This window comes from Anabrus simplex, chromosome 12 (genome assembly GCF_040414725.1).
Source record: "Anabrus simplex isolate iqAnaSimp1 chromosome 12, ASM4041472v1, whole genome shotgun sequence".
Taxonomy (NCBI): domain Eukaryota; kingdom Metazoa; phylum Arthropoda; class Insecta; order Orthoptera; family Tettigoniidae; genus Anabrus; species Anabrus simplex.
In genome coordinates, this window is record NC_090276.1 from 17,956,731 (window position 1) to 17,973,268 (window position 16,538).

The window sequence follows — 16,538 nt, forward strand, 5'->3', positions numbered from 1 at the left end:
TTCTGAGCAGTGTACAGACAAAACTTACTTTATATATATAGACTATTTAAATGCTAGTCATGGGACAGTCTGCTGTCTGGCAAGGCACTTGCGAAGACATTAACCTCTGCGTATGTTGAAACGTGTGATTTAACAACATTTACTACTATACTGGTGTAGGCTTTCATGGCAAGGCAGTTCACCAGCTTTAAATTTGCATAGCCAGAACTTAGTGTTTAAGACATTTACAGTAAATACCACAGACCTACATTACTATTGTCATCTGACGAGAGGTTGCGTGCATGCGGAGTAAGGGGTGCGGAGGGTAAGCGTTGCTGCTGCGCATGTGCCAATATTTTGAGGCCTGACAAGAAATATTGGTTCTATTTTTGAGGCCTGACAAGAAATATTGGTTCTATCTGTGGTGATTCTTGTGAACTAAGGTGCTGCTGTAAAGTTTCAAATTGGCAGTGCAATTGTGCTTTAGGTACTTACTTACTTACTTACTTACTTACTTACTTACTTACTTACTTACTTACTTACTTACTGTAAGTACTGCATAATAAACGGTTCAATAATTAATACACATCTCGTTCTCTCAGCTCCCACTGTTTATCACTACTAATGTTTGTAGCTTAGTGTAATATCTGTTACTCATACCGTACCTACAAGCTGCCATGACTTCTCATAAGACACAGGTAGTAAATGTGTGAATCATTAGGTGATTTAAAATAGCAACACCTCAGTGAAAGAGTAATAATGATGAATTAATAATTAAGACCTTCAACAATAATGCAACGACAGAGAAGAGAACAGTTAAACGTGATACACTCCAAATACGTAATCCATGATGCACTAAAAGTACACATTAAAGATGTGATCTACATACCACAGTGTTAAGCCTGGATCATAAGACTCTTGTCACTTTCTGTGTTAGATACCTCGGACTATGACTCAGAACTAGCATCTTCCCTTCCTGTAACTTCTCTGCATGTCTGACAGTCACTACACATTTCTGTTGCCATCTATCTCGGCTTCGTGAGTAAGCTTTCCAACATCGGCGATCTTACAGGTGTTGTTCTTCTTTGCTATGTAAGCCTTTACTTGCGTCCAAACAAGCTTCATCGGATTCTATCGACAGTGATAAGGTGGTAGGCATACAACTTCTTGACCTTGTTCTTCGTCAGTACAATCCAGTTTGTACTTTACAGACCTGGATTTTAGCATTTTTACTTCTGTAACTATTCTTCTCAGGTTTGTGAATTTATGTGAGTGATTTAGTTCTTAGTCAACAAGGATGGAATATTTACCTTGTGTGTATTGCTGTTTGGTACCTTAACCAAATGGATACTTGTATTGTCCATAATGATTACAGAATGTGGAGGGTTATTGTGAAGTAATTGTTTGTGATTCTTAATCACACAAGTCTTATTTAAGTAAAATATACCGTATTTGATTTACCCACCTGCCATATGTGATGCATGGCCCTTAGAAACATGGCTCTAGCTTCTACAGTACCATCGGATTCCATTTCATGCTTCCAGTGGCTTGTTTTTCGCTTGCTGCTTTATGTTTTAAAAATATTAATATACTGAATACACCACTTCTCGAGCTTGCCTATGCAAAACCTGCTGTTTACTTCTGCTTCCATCGGAATAAAAAACGTGCAAGCTAGCCCACAACACTTGAGGGTCTAACCCATAACAGAGTCTGATATCTCGGGAAATATGCATTTATGGAATTCGTGCATATACACTTTTTTCCTTCTCTATATGTGAGGAATCCACCTCTGCAGTTATGCTGTTTTTTCTGAAATGCCGTGAATTTCATCATGAACTGCCGAATTGCTTGCAATTTATTTATTTCTTCAGCTTTCATGAATTTAACTAGTATCCCTGCTGTGCTATTATCATGTCATCTGTCAGTCTCTTGATTTAGTAGTTTCATTTCCGTATTGATAGTTTACGTATGTATAGACAAGAAAGTTTTCCACCTTATCAATACAGTTTTTATTGTAAGAATTAGCTTACAGGACTGGTTTCGACTTTAGTCATCATCAGCTGAACATGAATACCTTTATATATGTGTCAAGCATTAATTGGTATTTCCCTTTCTAAAGGGAGATGCCATAAGAAAGCATGTCTGAGTGTCCAAATTGGGCATATTAAGTGTAAAATGATTAAATGTTATAATTTTGGCATTCAGGTACTTGGGTATAAAACTATCTTCTTCAGGACTAGAATTTGTCTATGGAACCTAGGCTTGAATCTAAGCTGCAAATACATTAAACACATTAAAATACACAGTACATGTTAAAATCCATAAAAATAATAAGTATAAGACATTTCATGGATGTCTTGCGTGTATCTTCATTCTCGTTTTTGAGTCCAGTGTTGTAAATAATTCAGTACTTGCGTTCGTAAGCAATGCTGTAGTTCTCTTAAGAAGTCTTAATATTTACTTAAATGATATCTTCGCTTGTATGTGTGGTGGAAGGCTTCTATTGTTAACAAAATCCAATTGTATAGACAGAGATAAGTATGTGCAGCTGTGAGAGGAATCTTATTCTTTAAATATTGGAAGCAGATGTGGTCTTGGTCATACGTAAGTATTTCTTGATGCAGTGGTGGCTCCTTCCTCGTCTATATCCGTGTGCTGATATACATTATCTGTGGGAGACGAAAATAAAGTGTGAGTAGAGTCTTATAAGCTGAAGGAATGCCTGTGCGTGTGTGTGTTGATGTGAATATGTACTTACTATTGTTGTCGTGGCTGGGTTGCGTTTGATCTGAGAGCTTGGCGTGTACTGCTTCGCGTTCTCCTTAGGTTTGTGTCTGCTGCTGTGAGGGGAGTGGATAGAGGGGTAGGGAGAGTTGGTGTTGTGGGGGTAGGGGTGGAGCTGGGCGTGTCGTTCGACGGTACTATGGCACGTGTTATGTTCTGTTTATTATTTTGAGGTAGTCATTTTTTAAGGCGGGGATGGCTTTATTGAAAATATTAGTTTTTTCTGTAATTTCATTTATGATGTAATTCGGATTGGCGTATTGATCTAACGATATGTAGTCCTGAAGAAGATAGCTTTATACCAAAGTACCTGAATGCCAAAATTATAACATTTAATCATTTTACGCTTAATATGCTCAATTTGGACACTCGGACACGATGCTTTTCTACAGCATCTCCCTTTAGAAAGGGCAATACCAGTTAATGCTTGACACGTATGTAGAGGTATTCATGTTCAGCTGATGATGACTATTTAAAGTCAAAACTGGTCCTGTAAGCTAATTCTTACAATAAAAACTGTATTGATAAGGTGGAACCCTTTCTTGTCTGTACACCTGTCAGTCTTGCATTCCCTGAAGGATTACACCTCTTACATAAGGTATTCGAAAGGCCTGCCTTCTGCCATAACACAGATTTCTGCTTGTTTTTGCATGAGTTATGCACACGTTAGAGTAAGCCTGGTGTTGTATGTATGGTTTGAAAAGCCCTTAAAATTCTGCCTGAAGTGTTCCTACATCCTCAAAAGGAGTCGCGTACACCAATGATTTTGCTTAAGCCCACACAAAGAAGTCCAGCGGATTAAGATCAGCTGATCGGGGAGGCCAAGCCATTGTCCACCTCTACCTATCCAGTGACCAGGTTGACGGACATTGTGACTAAAATGTGTAGGGGCACCATCGTGCATGAAGTACATCTCCTGATGTATTTGTAGTAGTGTGTCTTCTAAGAAAGAAGGAAACGTGGTGCGTAAGAATTGTCTTTTGGCCTCCCCTCTCAGGTGGTTGGGAAGTACATATGATCCCAGCAAACACTTGCCAAGGATGCTGGCCCAGGTGTTGATGGAGAACCTTTTTGTTGGTGGCCCCTTCAAGAGTAGCATGCAGAATGATATGTGCCCATATATGCTGGTTATGGAAGTTTTGAATGCCATCGCGTGTGAACATTATCTCATTGGACCATAATACCAACACTAGAAAATGCGGCCGTGGAACACGCTGTTGGAGGAACCACTGGCAGAACATTTGTCATACAGGAAAATTTGCCGGTGCCAGGGCTTGGACCTGCTGTAGGTGGTACGGATACTGTTGATGTTCTCGCAAAAGTCACCAGATACTGACATGAGAATGGTGCATCTGTCGACCTTAACTCCTTGTGATGACGCGAGGATTCTGGTGTACAGCTGCGAGAACTGCTTGAACAGTTGCAGGGGTAGTGGATCTTGGCTGTCCTCTGGTGCCAGGTGTATGTGTAAGGCTGTGGTGTTTGTGTAGGTGGCGATGGACACATTCATATGTTTTTCTATTGGGGCAGTGGATATCGTTCTTGATAGAAATTATGTGCCTCCACCATGTTTCCATCTGCCAACCCATGCACGAAATGCATGTCCGCATACTCAGCATTGGAAAACCTGTACGTTGCCTGGAAAAAAACAGTCGAATGAGTAACTGCACTCGCAGACAGTCAACTTCAGCAGCCACTTAGCAACTTAGGACTCGTATGAACAGTTACCCACAGTACGTCAATGTCAGTGATCAATCCTCTAACCCCGTTCCAGGAGTACAAATGTACATGTTGTGTACATCGTATTTGTTTGGAAACCACTGTAATCCATTTGTGGGTGTTTACAGACTCCGTTAACATTTGTACAGGGGGGAGTTAAGATAAAATGATGTGAACATATGAGAATTGTATAGCCTAGAAAAGCAACAAGAAAAAAATAAAGAGCTAAGAGTCTTGGTCTTTTTAGCAACAATAGAGACAGTTGATTAGTGTTACATTAGTGTCATACCAAAGTGCAGCAAACAAAATGTCAGCTAATGGCACTTGATGGTCAGGTAGTCTGATATCGTGGAAAATACGCATTTCCGGACACATGTACATTTATTTTAATTTGATGCCATCTAGGCCGCCCGCATGTAAATCTTGACTTTCTGTTTTGCTCTATTGGATGACAGAGTAAACCAAATGCGTTGGGCAATCTATGGCTGATTTTAATTAAATTTATCAAGTAAACACGAAGTGTGTCACCTGAGATTACATGCCGACATACGATGTGGAGTTTTGAGTGGATTTTTTAACACCCTTCTGCCCTTCTAAAATCCTACCTCTACCAGGTTTGAATCCTGTTATAAGCTGTAAGACAGCGATTCTAAACCAAGCTTTTGTCAATCCATTCAGTTGTGTGACACCCTGTTCGGCAGTGCTAGTGTCACGTTGGTGTTCATACAGAGGTTTTGCAGGCGATTCCTTATTAGAAATCAAAGATAGGAAAGGAGTATTTGTGCAAGGTGAAACACACTACTGTATAGAAATGGGTTAGGGAACCCGAAAAGTATTCTGAGGAGGGGTATGTCAATTACAGGGATGGGCTTGAATGAGATGTAGCCTGTCAGTCCTGTAAACTCACTAAAATTACAAGACGTAGAAAAATTACTTAAAATTAATTTTTGTCATGAGTGGTATTCTATGGAGTTGAAGAAGTACCTACAACAAAAGTGTACTTGACTTTGCTCACATTGATCCTAATACTATTTCACTCTGAGCCTACGAAAGAGGATGCCTTCGAAAATTACTGTGATGTGGGAAACATTGGGATGAACAATGTAGTAATGATGAAAAGACTCCATCTATAACAGTATCTTACCACCCGATCATTTAGTGTACTTTTCGTTCTTTCCTACCTCCTAGATATCTACTGTGTTTTAGCTATCTAATAAAATGTCAGAAGATGGTTTTTAATACTTTAAAATGTTTATCAAGCTAATGTGTTACCTACTTTAAATTGAGTAACATGGTATTAATGCAGCTTTAACACCAGTCAAAGTGCTGATCATCATGCTGCAAAATCTGGCCCTCTCCAAAATATAAGTACGGTAGCTAATTTTGCCTAACTAACAAGCCTGAATTTGAGTGGATTCAGTGTAAGTTTCATTGAACCTCCTAACGTTGTACTACAGTATTTTTGCTGTACACAGAGAAGTACTCAGTAACATATTTTAAGGCTCTGAAAAGTTTTAATTGTTGTAGATGTCGGGATTTGCAACTAGGTAACACAAATATCACATTGAACTCTCAGTGTCAACAGTATTGTGCATTTTCTAACTGTTGACTTGTTCTAACTAAGAGTGTATCTTAAAAAAATGCTTTGATGTCAAATTTCCTTATTTGAAATATTTTTGTATAATATTTGTGAAAGAAAAGGGAATGCATTTCTATGAAGAGTATTAAATAACTACATTTCTAAAGTTTCATTGAAAATATGTGATTTGCAATTTGTCTGGTCTACTACTGTACACCACCATTTTATATTTTGACCCATGTTAAAATATGCACCAGGCAGCCTGGGATCCCAAAGGTTTAGCTAGATAGTTCTAAGGTTCCCTGAAACAAAAAGGGTTGAGAAACACTGCCGTAGGTCACTGAATGTTTTAAGAATCTGAGTTGAGATAGGCCATGTCTGCTGTACTTCACATGCAAAACCCAGTTATCTTTATCTAGAATCTTTACATTCCATAACTATTGATTCATGAAGCTATACTTCACGAAAACAAAAAAATAATGTTTGGTGGGATTAAAATTGTCCCAGCTCATAAATTTCATTTGCCGTTTTTTAATTTGTATAAAAGACATCAGTTGTTTGTCCATAGACTGGTGAGGTCATTGATGTGGTTTTAAATAGCATGAGTGGTATTTATATATAGCATCTGTTTATCAAAGACAGAACAGTGTTGTGGTAGTATTGGTAGTGTGAGGGTGTGTGTGTTGCTGGGATTTAGAGCATTTAAATTCACCAAAATGAAATTGCTATGCATTTCTTAAGTTTAAAACCAGTAGTAAAAGTTTTCAGTAATTGCTTTTAGTAGCGCTGCATTTAACATAGTTTTATTTACATTCTTAAAAGAATCTGCTTAGTGAAAAATGATTTCTTTGGCTCCGGTTCGTGACTTCATCTCTGATGTGAGTGAAGCTTGATTACGTATGTGTGTTATTCTTGGTAGGTTTTGTTTCCATATGTAGAGTAAGGTTGTGCGTGAAGCTTCAGCCAGGAAGCAAAGCAAGCAAGGCAAGCAGGCTATCTCAGCAGCAGAGTAAATTTGACCTCCCCACTAAATATAGCCTGGGTGTCTTCCAAGCCTTCCTTCCCTCATACATACACACACGCTTTACTTCTTAGAGTTGGCATAGGGCCATTATTGAAACTGAAATGCTCTTCCTTGTAATAAAATAAAAATTTATATAATTTTTAAAATCATTCCTTACTAGACAAGATCAACGTACGATGCGAACAGATATTCATCTATATTTGTTTGGGAAATGAATTTTTTGCACATGTCTTCTTTCCTAAGTTGGAAACATTTCTGCTAAGTGTTGGAGTGTGATCAGATCTTTTAGCCGGAGGTGGCTAGCCGTGTAGGAGTGAAGTTAAAAGCTGTCTGTGATATTTTTTTCTAGTCTAGAACGATCTGTGAGTGCAGAGATTTTACTTTGCTGTTTTCCTAATTTAACTAAAGGAGTGTTAATTGTAGTCAGATAATCAAAAGTGTAGATGAAATGTATGGCTGTTGAAAGTGTATTGTGTGAACAAGTTATCAGTCTGTCTGGGAGACCATGCTGCTTGTCTGTGTTGTGCTTGTGCAGGAATGTGATGTGGACAGCTGCTATTTGAAAGGCTCTTAGTGAAGTGTTATCCGTCTGAACTATATGGAAAGATTCTCTGGATTCTCTTTCAGTATGTTTGCATAACTGTTATCTACAGGGATTGTTGCTTTAAGAAAGAAAATTATTCACTTTATTAATTTTGTTTTTAACACCTCATTTTAAAGAGAGAATATATTTTTATCTGAAATTGTCCATCTCAGCTTAGCTTTCTCAGTTCAGAATAAGACTCGCTTTTCTCCGCTTAGAATGAATCCAGGTAGTGAATGACAAAAAGGACTTATACAAATATAGTTCATATTTGTTAGAAGTGAGATGGAATAGTAGTACACCTCTAGATTATTTCAGCCTATCAATTAAAGTGATAAAATTTGTATGAAAGTGATGGGTTATGATTTACTACTTCACAAATTGATACTTTAAAAAAATGCATTTGAAGCTTAAGTTTCACAATTAGTCTGTTGGATACTATTTTTCCATTTTATATTGTCGTGATACAGATAAAGTTATTCTTGCAATTTAAGTAGCTGCTCCTTAATCTGTTTGTTAGAATACTTTCTCTACTAGTTTTAAAAGCTAGGTGGGACACGGAAGTTTCACTGTTCTTCACTTCTGCTTACAGTCATGCAGTTGCTGATACAGGGGACTATCATGTTGTTCCGAGTTAAAATGTTGCATATTCCTTCACTGTTCATCAGTTAAAACTTTTTCTTTACATATGTAACTTAGTTTCCCTTATTTTAAAATATGTTAAATACAATGTCGGACTTGGATTCTCAACTTTTGTAATTTGTACGATGTGTGTACAACTGTACATCCGAGTTTGTCCTGGGTTAGTATGTACAGTAAAATCTCGCTTAGAACCAGCTGTTGAACCTGTCATTGACAGGTTAGTTTTTATAAAATTGCAGCAGTTATACCATCTAGCAGAGGTGAGTGGTAGCTGAGGTGACAGAGCTCAACTCTAACAACATTCAGTGTACCTAATGTTATTGTTGATCAGTTTTCTGGTATTAGGACATTGTAGGCTATCCCATTTAGTTTTCTTTCGGTTCAGCAATAGTAGGGCATCCGAGATCAAGGGAGTCTTTCATTTCCCTCTCCTTACATGACACACTTTTCTATTCATATTCATCTCTGTGTTTTCTTTCTTATTTCAATATCTTGTTTGATCCTCTCATTGTTTATCTACTAAAGACATTCATGATGATGACCATCATCACCATTTAACTTGTTCTCATGACGATTGAACAACATTTCCACATCAGCAACATTCAACATTCGTGGACTTGGCAGTGAAAATCTAAATTCATTAATCATTCTGTGCAGTAAAAATGTGTAAGACATTTGCAGTTCTAGTTTCTATAACTTATGTTTTTTACAAGTTTTAGATTGAATGAATACTTACAGATATATTAGGAAGTTTGTAAAAAATGTAATAATCGCAAGTGTATCCATTATCGTCATTCAAAAATGTAGGTAAAAAATAAAAGATATATGTATGTTCAGTCCTCAGCCATAAGGCTGGGTGGATCCTCAACATCTTCGCCATCAGCTGTTGTAGATGGTTTAGGCATCACTGAAGAGATGTACTAGGCAAATGAGGAGTGAGGTACTTTCCCATTGCTTTCCTCACCGAGCCAGAAGTTTCTGTTACATATCAGTCTGCCAAGCCCACTGAAATACATGCATCAGCTGACCTTATGAGCAGCATTTTCACACCAATCATAGCAAGGACTGCTTGCTTAAGGAATGGCATTACTAGGATCGCTTATATCTGTCACATATTGTCAAAGCTCAGGATAAGACTGTGACAGATCAATGAAAAGAACAAAATTGCTGTAGCCCAGACCAGAAGATACAGTGCACTGTAAACACTAGGTCCCGCCAGCAAAGGCATAGGATATTATATTTTACACACCGTTTATAATGTACTGAGTTTGAAGAAATAAAATTCTGTCAAGCTGTTTTCCCCGTGATGTTCACACAGACGGACAATAATTGAACTGAGTGTACTTTCGACTTTTGTATACCTATTTAGAAAAAAAAAAAATCGAAGTGTGAGGCACAGATTTGAAGTGTACAGACAAAATTGTAGTTTCATTTATGTAGATAAATTGGAATCAGAATGATTCAACTGAAAGAGGAAAGTCTAATCCAAAAATCATACCAATAAAATAAGTTACGGTGCCTTATAAAATTATAAAGACACTATGCAAGTGTTCGTTTTCACTTTGCACTTGGAGACAGATGTGCTTTTCAGCCATAAGCTGATGCTGTGTGATGGCTTTCAGTGACATTTATTCCAGTGAGAGGCCATCACTCCATATACAGGGGCTCCTCCCTGAAAGCTGTTGGTCTGTCTAGGGAATAGAGTTACTTACTGCCACTCGACTTTGGATGGAGAAATATTGGCTGCTCAGTATTCCAAACTCAATGTGGCCACTACAGGCTTTCCTGCAAGTGTCAGCTCATTGTAGCATACCGTCAAAATTAGGAGTACTTTCATCAGACATGGACAAGAAGTATCCGGTTTTCTTGTCTCAGAAGTCAGTGATCATTTCTCCGCTTTTCTTCAGCTACTGATTACTTATACTATTCTTTACTCTTTATTGTGCTACCTCCTCTTTTAATCAGTCTTCTTTGTTTTCTGTTCTTTTTTTTCAACTTTTACATTTGCTCTGTTATTCTGCCATGGTCTCTCAGTATTACTTTTTCTGTTGTCCCACCATATTCTCTTTCTATACTGCTGATAAATTCACTCGTAAGGGTCTTCTATTCCTTTTCAACCTTTCCAATCTGCGCCCTTGTTATTAGTTAGTTCAGTTCATTCACAAACTCTACTGTATGGGATTATCTTTCATTTTTCACACTCATATTTTGTTTTTCTTCATTCTGGTAATTGATATTTCTACCTACCTTCACTTTTGCTATAATTTCTCAGTTATCACCACCACAAGCGTCCTTGGCATTGGGGTATATCATCCATAAGCTTTTTATGAACCAACTTTTCCATCAATATGGCATATGGTGGGGCGAACAGATTGGTTTAGAAACCAAACTGGACCAAGTCAGGGAAGTGTATTGTCTCCATTTAAATTTATAATGGTTATGGATGAAATTCTAAAGGAAACAAAGACAACATTTGCAGGGGATATGAAAATATTGTTGTTTGGAATTTCATTGTCATTGTCAAGATACTGCCTTTTCCTAGTTTACTACTGTCCAACTGGATGTGTTTTGGTACTTGTCTACTTTCACAGAAGGAGAAGGAATCGGTATCAGTGGACAAAATTTTGAGGTGGTTGAATGCTTCCAAAATTTGGGAAGTGAAATAATGCAAGATGCAAGGTTGGATAGGGAGATCAGCAGAAGTGTACAAGTGGGAAATACGTTCTACCAGAATGTAAGGAACCTGGTGTGCAATTGAGACGTTCCTATGAAATGTAAAGAGATAATTTACAAGATGTACTATACCCTTATATTAACGTATGCATCAGAGACTTGGATTTTGACAGCAAGAGATAAGAGTAAAATTCAAGCCAGTGAGACGAAGTTCCTGAGGAGTATAGTAGGAAAAACAAGGAGAGACTGAATAGGAAATGTTGAGACCAAAAGAGAGATATGGGTAGAAAAACTGAATGACAGAATGGAGATGAATAAATTGAGATGATTTGGGCATGTTATGAGGATGGAGGAGGGAAGCATACCAAAACAAGTGTTGGAGGCTAAGATACAAGGAAAGAGGACAAGAAGGAGACCCAGAGCAAGATGGATAGATTCTGTCAAGAACAGTATAAGAAAAAGAGGCCTGGACTGGAATACAGTTATTCAAGAGGAGTGGTGGAAGGAGAGGCAGGGGTGGAGAAGTGCCATCAACACCCCGAACTGGCAGGAGCTGGACAGGGCAATTGAAAATGATCATGATGATGGCATATATATAATAGTAATCTTTTTTCTTTCTGAACCATGTATTCCTATTCTAAACATTTTCCAAGAACTTTTTTATTTCCAGTTTGTCATATTCTTCAAACAGATCCCTTGTTCCATTTTCTACCTGAATTTTCTGTATAATGATCCTATCACTTAAATGTTACATGATTTACAGACTCCATTTCAGGCTTCTAGTCCTCTATTGTGGACCAGCCTTTATTCTTCCCTTCAGTGTCCTTTCTCTTCTTTCTGTTGGCTTTCATTTCCATGAAGCGAAGAGCACAAGGAAGACAGTCCTTTTCACTGATGTTTGCCAGGATCTCAAGGATCTGTAGCTGCAGCTCCACTAACAGGATTTCATCAGTGAAGTACATCGATGACAAAGTGGGAAAGAAGTGTCCATTCTTTTGTTTTCCACTTGTTCTCACTTAGTCCTATGATATGTAAATCTTACCCCTTATGCATTTAATCAATCCTTCTGTCTTATTTGTCATTGTCAAGATATTGACTTTTCCTAGTTTACTACTGTCCAACTGGATGTGTTTTGGTACTTGTCTACTTTCACAGTAGTCAAAGAACTGTGTGTTTCTTAAAGTCATGTTCTTTATAGGCCGGCATTTCATTCTTAAAGTATCAAGTTATACACGGATAGAAACATGAATAGAAAAACACATTGAGGTAAACATGATGACAGGTCAGAACAAGAAGACACATGCAGAATGGGGAGTCAATGACAAACGTGAAAACTCAAAACGATGAGTACAATCGCCGCATCTTCACAAGGTCTTTTATACCTGCTTCTTTGTTAATCCGTTTACCCTCCATGGTTGGTTTTCCCCTCAGACTCAGTGAAGGATCCCACCTCTACCACCTCAAGTGCAGTGTCCTGGAGTGTGAGACTCTGGGTCGGATGTACACCTGGGAAGGAGGACCAGTACCTCGCCTAAGTGGCCTCACCTGCTATGCTGAACAGGGGCCTTGTGGGAGATGGGAAGATGGGGAGGGATGGGCGAAGAAGAGGGAAGGAAGCAGCCGTGGCCATAAGTTAGGTACCATCTCTGCATTTTCTGGAGAAGTGGGAAACTATGGAAAACCACTTCGAGGATAGTTGAGGAGAGAGTCGAACCTCCCTCTCCTCAATTGACCTCCCTAAGCTGAGTGACCCTGTTTCAGCACTCGTACCTCTTTTCAAATTTCTTACTAAAGTCGGGAATCGAACTTGGGCTTCCTGGGGTGACAGCTAATCACACTAACCACTACACCAGAGAAGTAGGAAGCAGCCGTGGCCTTAAGTTAGGTACCATCCTGGCATTTGCCTGGAGGAGAAGTGGGAAACCACGGAAATCCGCTTCGAGGATGGCTGAGGATGGAATCCCCCTCCCTACTCGTTTGACCTACCAAGGCTGAGTGGACCCCATTTCAGCACTAGTACCACTTTTCAAATTTCGTGGTAGAGCCGGGAATTGAACGTGGGCTTACTACATGTTGGCTGTAGAGGGAACCTTTTTTTGCAGAAAATGAAGAGTAAGGTTTCTGTCTACACTTGCAGATGGTGTAGGTTGTTACAGTGAAATGTCTCCTCCTTTGGTTAGCAGCTTCATGGTAATTGCCCTCATATCGTCTATAACAGAGACATTCTTCTTCGATACTTGGTTGTTGAGATTGAGTCTATGCACTACATAATAAACAGATGTCCTTCCTGACACTAACCCTGTATGGAGAAATGTATTCACTATTGTGTGTTTCTGTAGCGGTCAATAGTGTAGTCTGTTGTGTGTTTAGGAAGAGAAGTGTATTAAGACAAACACCCAGTCCCCAAACCAGAGGAATGAACCGTTCGTAGTTAAAATTCTCGAATTGGACGGGAATTGAACCCAGGGCCCGCTGAACTGAAGGCCATTACACTGACTATTTAGCCAAGGAGCTAAATAGTTGTGGTGTCGACCTGTATCAACTAAATTATGAACAAGTTAAAATCATTAACTAATTTTGCCAAAACAGTTTTCTGTTTTCCTTTTTTTACAAGTTGCTTTACGTCGCATCAACACAGATAGGTTTTATGGTGACAATGGGATAGGAAAGGGCTGGGAGTGGGCCTCAATTAAGGTACAGCCACAACATTTGCCTGGCGTAAAAATGGGAAACTACAGAAAACCATCTTCAGGGCCGCCCACAGTGGGGTTCCAACCCACTATATCCCGAATGCAAGCTCACAGCTGTGCGCCCCTAACCACACGGCCAACTCACTTGGTCCAAAATAAGTTAATGACAGTGGTGGCCTTGGAATGGTATAAAGTAAACTTTATAGGGAATTTTATTGGATCTTTATCCAAAAAAACTAAAGGAGATATTACAGCAGTATTTTGATTAAAGTTTGCTAATCACCAGGAAGCAGTTCTATCATAAACTAAAACCTAATCACAAAGAAATACCTACTGAATACCTCTCTTAAAACATGCAGTATAATGTTGATGCTCTCAAATGGTTTTTTTAAACCTTAATTTGTAGCGTATCCTTCTTAGTATGTCATAAATATAAGAGAAGAATTGTGTTAAGTCTTTTTTTGTTTTGTTTGTTTGTTTGTAATAATGGACAGTAAACATCTAAAAGTACTTTATTTAGCCACTCAGCCAGAAAGTACTTTTGTCTTGTTTTGGCCTCTTGGATATCTGTTTAACTTGGTTATTAGTGTATGTCATTAATACTTGTCACTTGGAACACAGAGGAACTGTTGCTTGAGTCAGCATGAAAAGTTAGCTATAGTAGAACATGCTTTCCTCGATTGATTCATAGTGTTCATTTCCAGGATACTAAAGTGTCTATTGAATCACATTATCTGACTATACATCCATGCTTTATAAATACAAGCACCATAACACTTTCAGTATAAAGGGCAAAAGATCTTGATCTCAGTGGAATTTGGTCCCGAATTACTAGGGTGACCAGACGTTCTCTTTTATCCGGACATGTTCTCCTTTTTTTTTTTTTTTTTAGACCATGGTCTGCTTATTTTGGTGTAATTTTTTGTACTGCTTTGTTTTTTCAAGTATTCATTATTACGTGACGGCATCATTGATATTGTATTGATTTATGTAAATGCAAATGTGTATATACAGTACATGTGATTATTCTATGCATACCTTGTATTGTGATTATAGACGGTATTTACCACTCTGTATACTTCATGCTTCTCTCTCAGCAATACCCCGTCAGAACACTTCTATGTTAATGTATGTCAGCTAACAACGTGACAAGCGGCAGAAGATAACCGGGGTTTGAAGGAAGCCTGTTTTAGATCGAGGCACTGTAAAGTAATATTGATTGCGATGTTAAAAAATGTATTCTGCATTTGAAATTGATGTGAAATCTTTTGATCAGTTTTGAAGTTTCAGATAATTTCTGAATGAAACTAGTATTGACCCTGAATTTAACACGCTGCCTTGTAGTCAGAAATGGGCATAGTATTTCAATTCACATAAGTCAGTTGAATGTAGTTCAGAGTTACTCAAACTTGCAAAATACTTTTTTCTGTACCAGGGCACAGTGCAAATGTGGAAGGACTATTTTCATTAGTCTTAGCACAATGGACTGATAATAAGAATCATTTCAAAGTAGAATCTGTGAAAATCCTCTTAATGGTTCAATATAATCCAAAGGAACTCCCGAAGGCAACTGAATCTTCAGAAAAGTACCAGCTAGGCCCGTGAAATAGATTCGTTTAAATTTTGTAAGAATTTACTGTATAATATGGAAATGGATAAATTTTGTTTATGTATGTGAACATTAGCATATACAGTATGTCCAAATTCAAACTCTGAATGGAGGATTTTTGTGTCCTCTTTTTTCTGGCACTGTCCTCCTTTATAAATAGTTTAAAAAAAATCTATTTGTGTCTGGTCACCCTTTGAATTGCACAACACCCAACCCTGGTCAGTACATGCTTAAGCTCGCAGTGCGTTACAATATGATAACTCATTCAGCTGCCAGGATGATTCATGCAGGTGGTCCCATGGCACAAACTAGATGGAAACCAGTTGAAATTTTGTAAATACTATCATATTTCCAGTTCTTAATACAGTTATTATCTTGAAAATAGGATAGAACCTTCGACCAAGGTCATGGCATCACTTATGATGTGCTCCTTACAAAATGTATGGAAGACAGATTTCATATAAACCAGTGGTATACAGCTTTGAATATTTTACTTCTTTCCAGGACTATTCAGTATAAGAATTAGTCTTTGGTGTTTTCCCACTACTATCTAAAGTATTTCTAATTGCAAATATTTCGTGTAAATAGCTGGAAAGTAAATATTAGGGCCAATGTTTAATGGCAAATAAAGGCCTGGGTATTTTATAAATATTATAGTTACATTAGGATAATAGAGATGATAAAGTTTTTTGGGGGGAAAAAAACCCAAACAAACAATGTTATAATTACAATTACAGCACAGTTATATAGCATGGTCTCCAGCAGGTATGTTTGATCAATGTACTACCTGAATCTTGTGCAGAGATAAGGAAGGGTCTATTGAATGTAGTAGAATATGTGTGTTGCCCAGGGGATGGTGTGCGGTTTGGAAGAAGGAAGTGCTGTCTGCATAGTTCGTGATGTGACATCCTCTGCATCGGGAACGCAGGGCAAAGTAACGCTGTACCTCCCTCGTCTCACGACAGTCCATGACTTGTTCCAAGAGCTCGGCCGCAAGTATCAGTATGATCCAGACTCCTTTGAGCTTCTACTCCAACGGCCAGGGGGTGAAATAGTAAGTACCAGTTTTTTTTTTGTGTATGTGTGTGTGTGTAAACAAATGTGTATCATGGTTTTCCAAAAGTGGACAGTGCCATTACTGGTCCGAGTTTAGACATTACAGTAGATTCTTGCTCTTCTTGATATAGGCCTAGAGTGTATGTTCTGATGTAGGCTTGAGCCTTACCTGTATTGTTTTCATGCCAGTCGTTCATGAA

General features: G+C 38.3%; 1 protein-coding gene across 12 annotated transcripts in view; it reads left to right on the top strand.

Annotated features, from left to right (window-relative positions):
- Usp47 (ubiquitin specific protease 47) overlaps positions 1 to 16,538 on the top strand; it is a 225,358-nt gene that overhangs the window by 22,830 nt on the left and 185,990 nt on the right. For 6 of the 12 annotated variants that reach the window (XM_067156578.2, XM_067156582.2, XM_067156579.2 and 3 more), the window contains one exon: positions 16,133 to 16,336. In XM_067156578.2, the coding sequence (XP_067012679.1) occupies positions 16,136 to 16,336 (201 nt within the window). In that variant the 5' untranslated portion in view covers positions 16,133 to 16,135. Of the gene's footprint in view, positions 1 to 6,704; positions 6,940 to 7,289; positions 7,448 to 7,689; positions 7,712 to 16,114; positions 16,337 to 16,538 lie in introns of those variants that run through there. The other 6 variants (XM_067156573.2, XM_067156574.2, XM_067156575.2 and 3 more) reach the window with 5 other exon arrangements.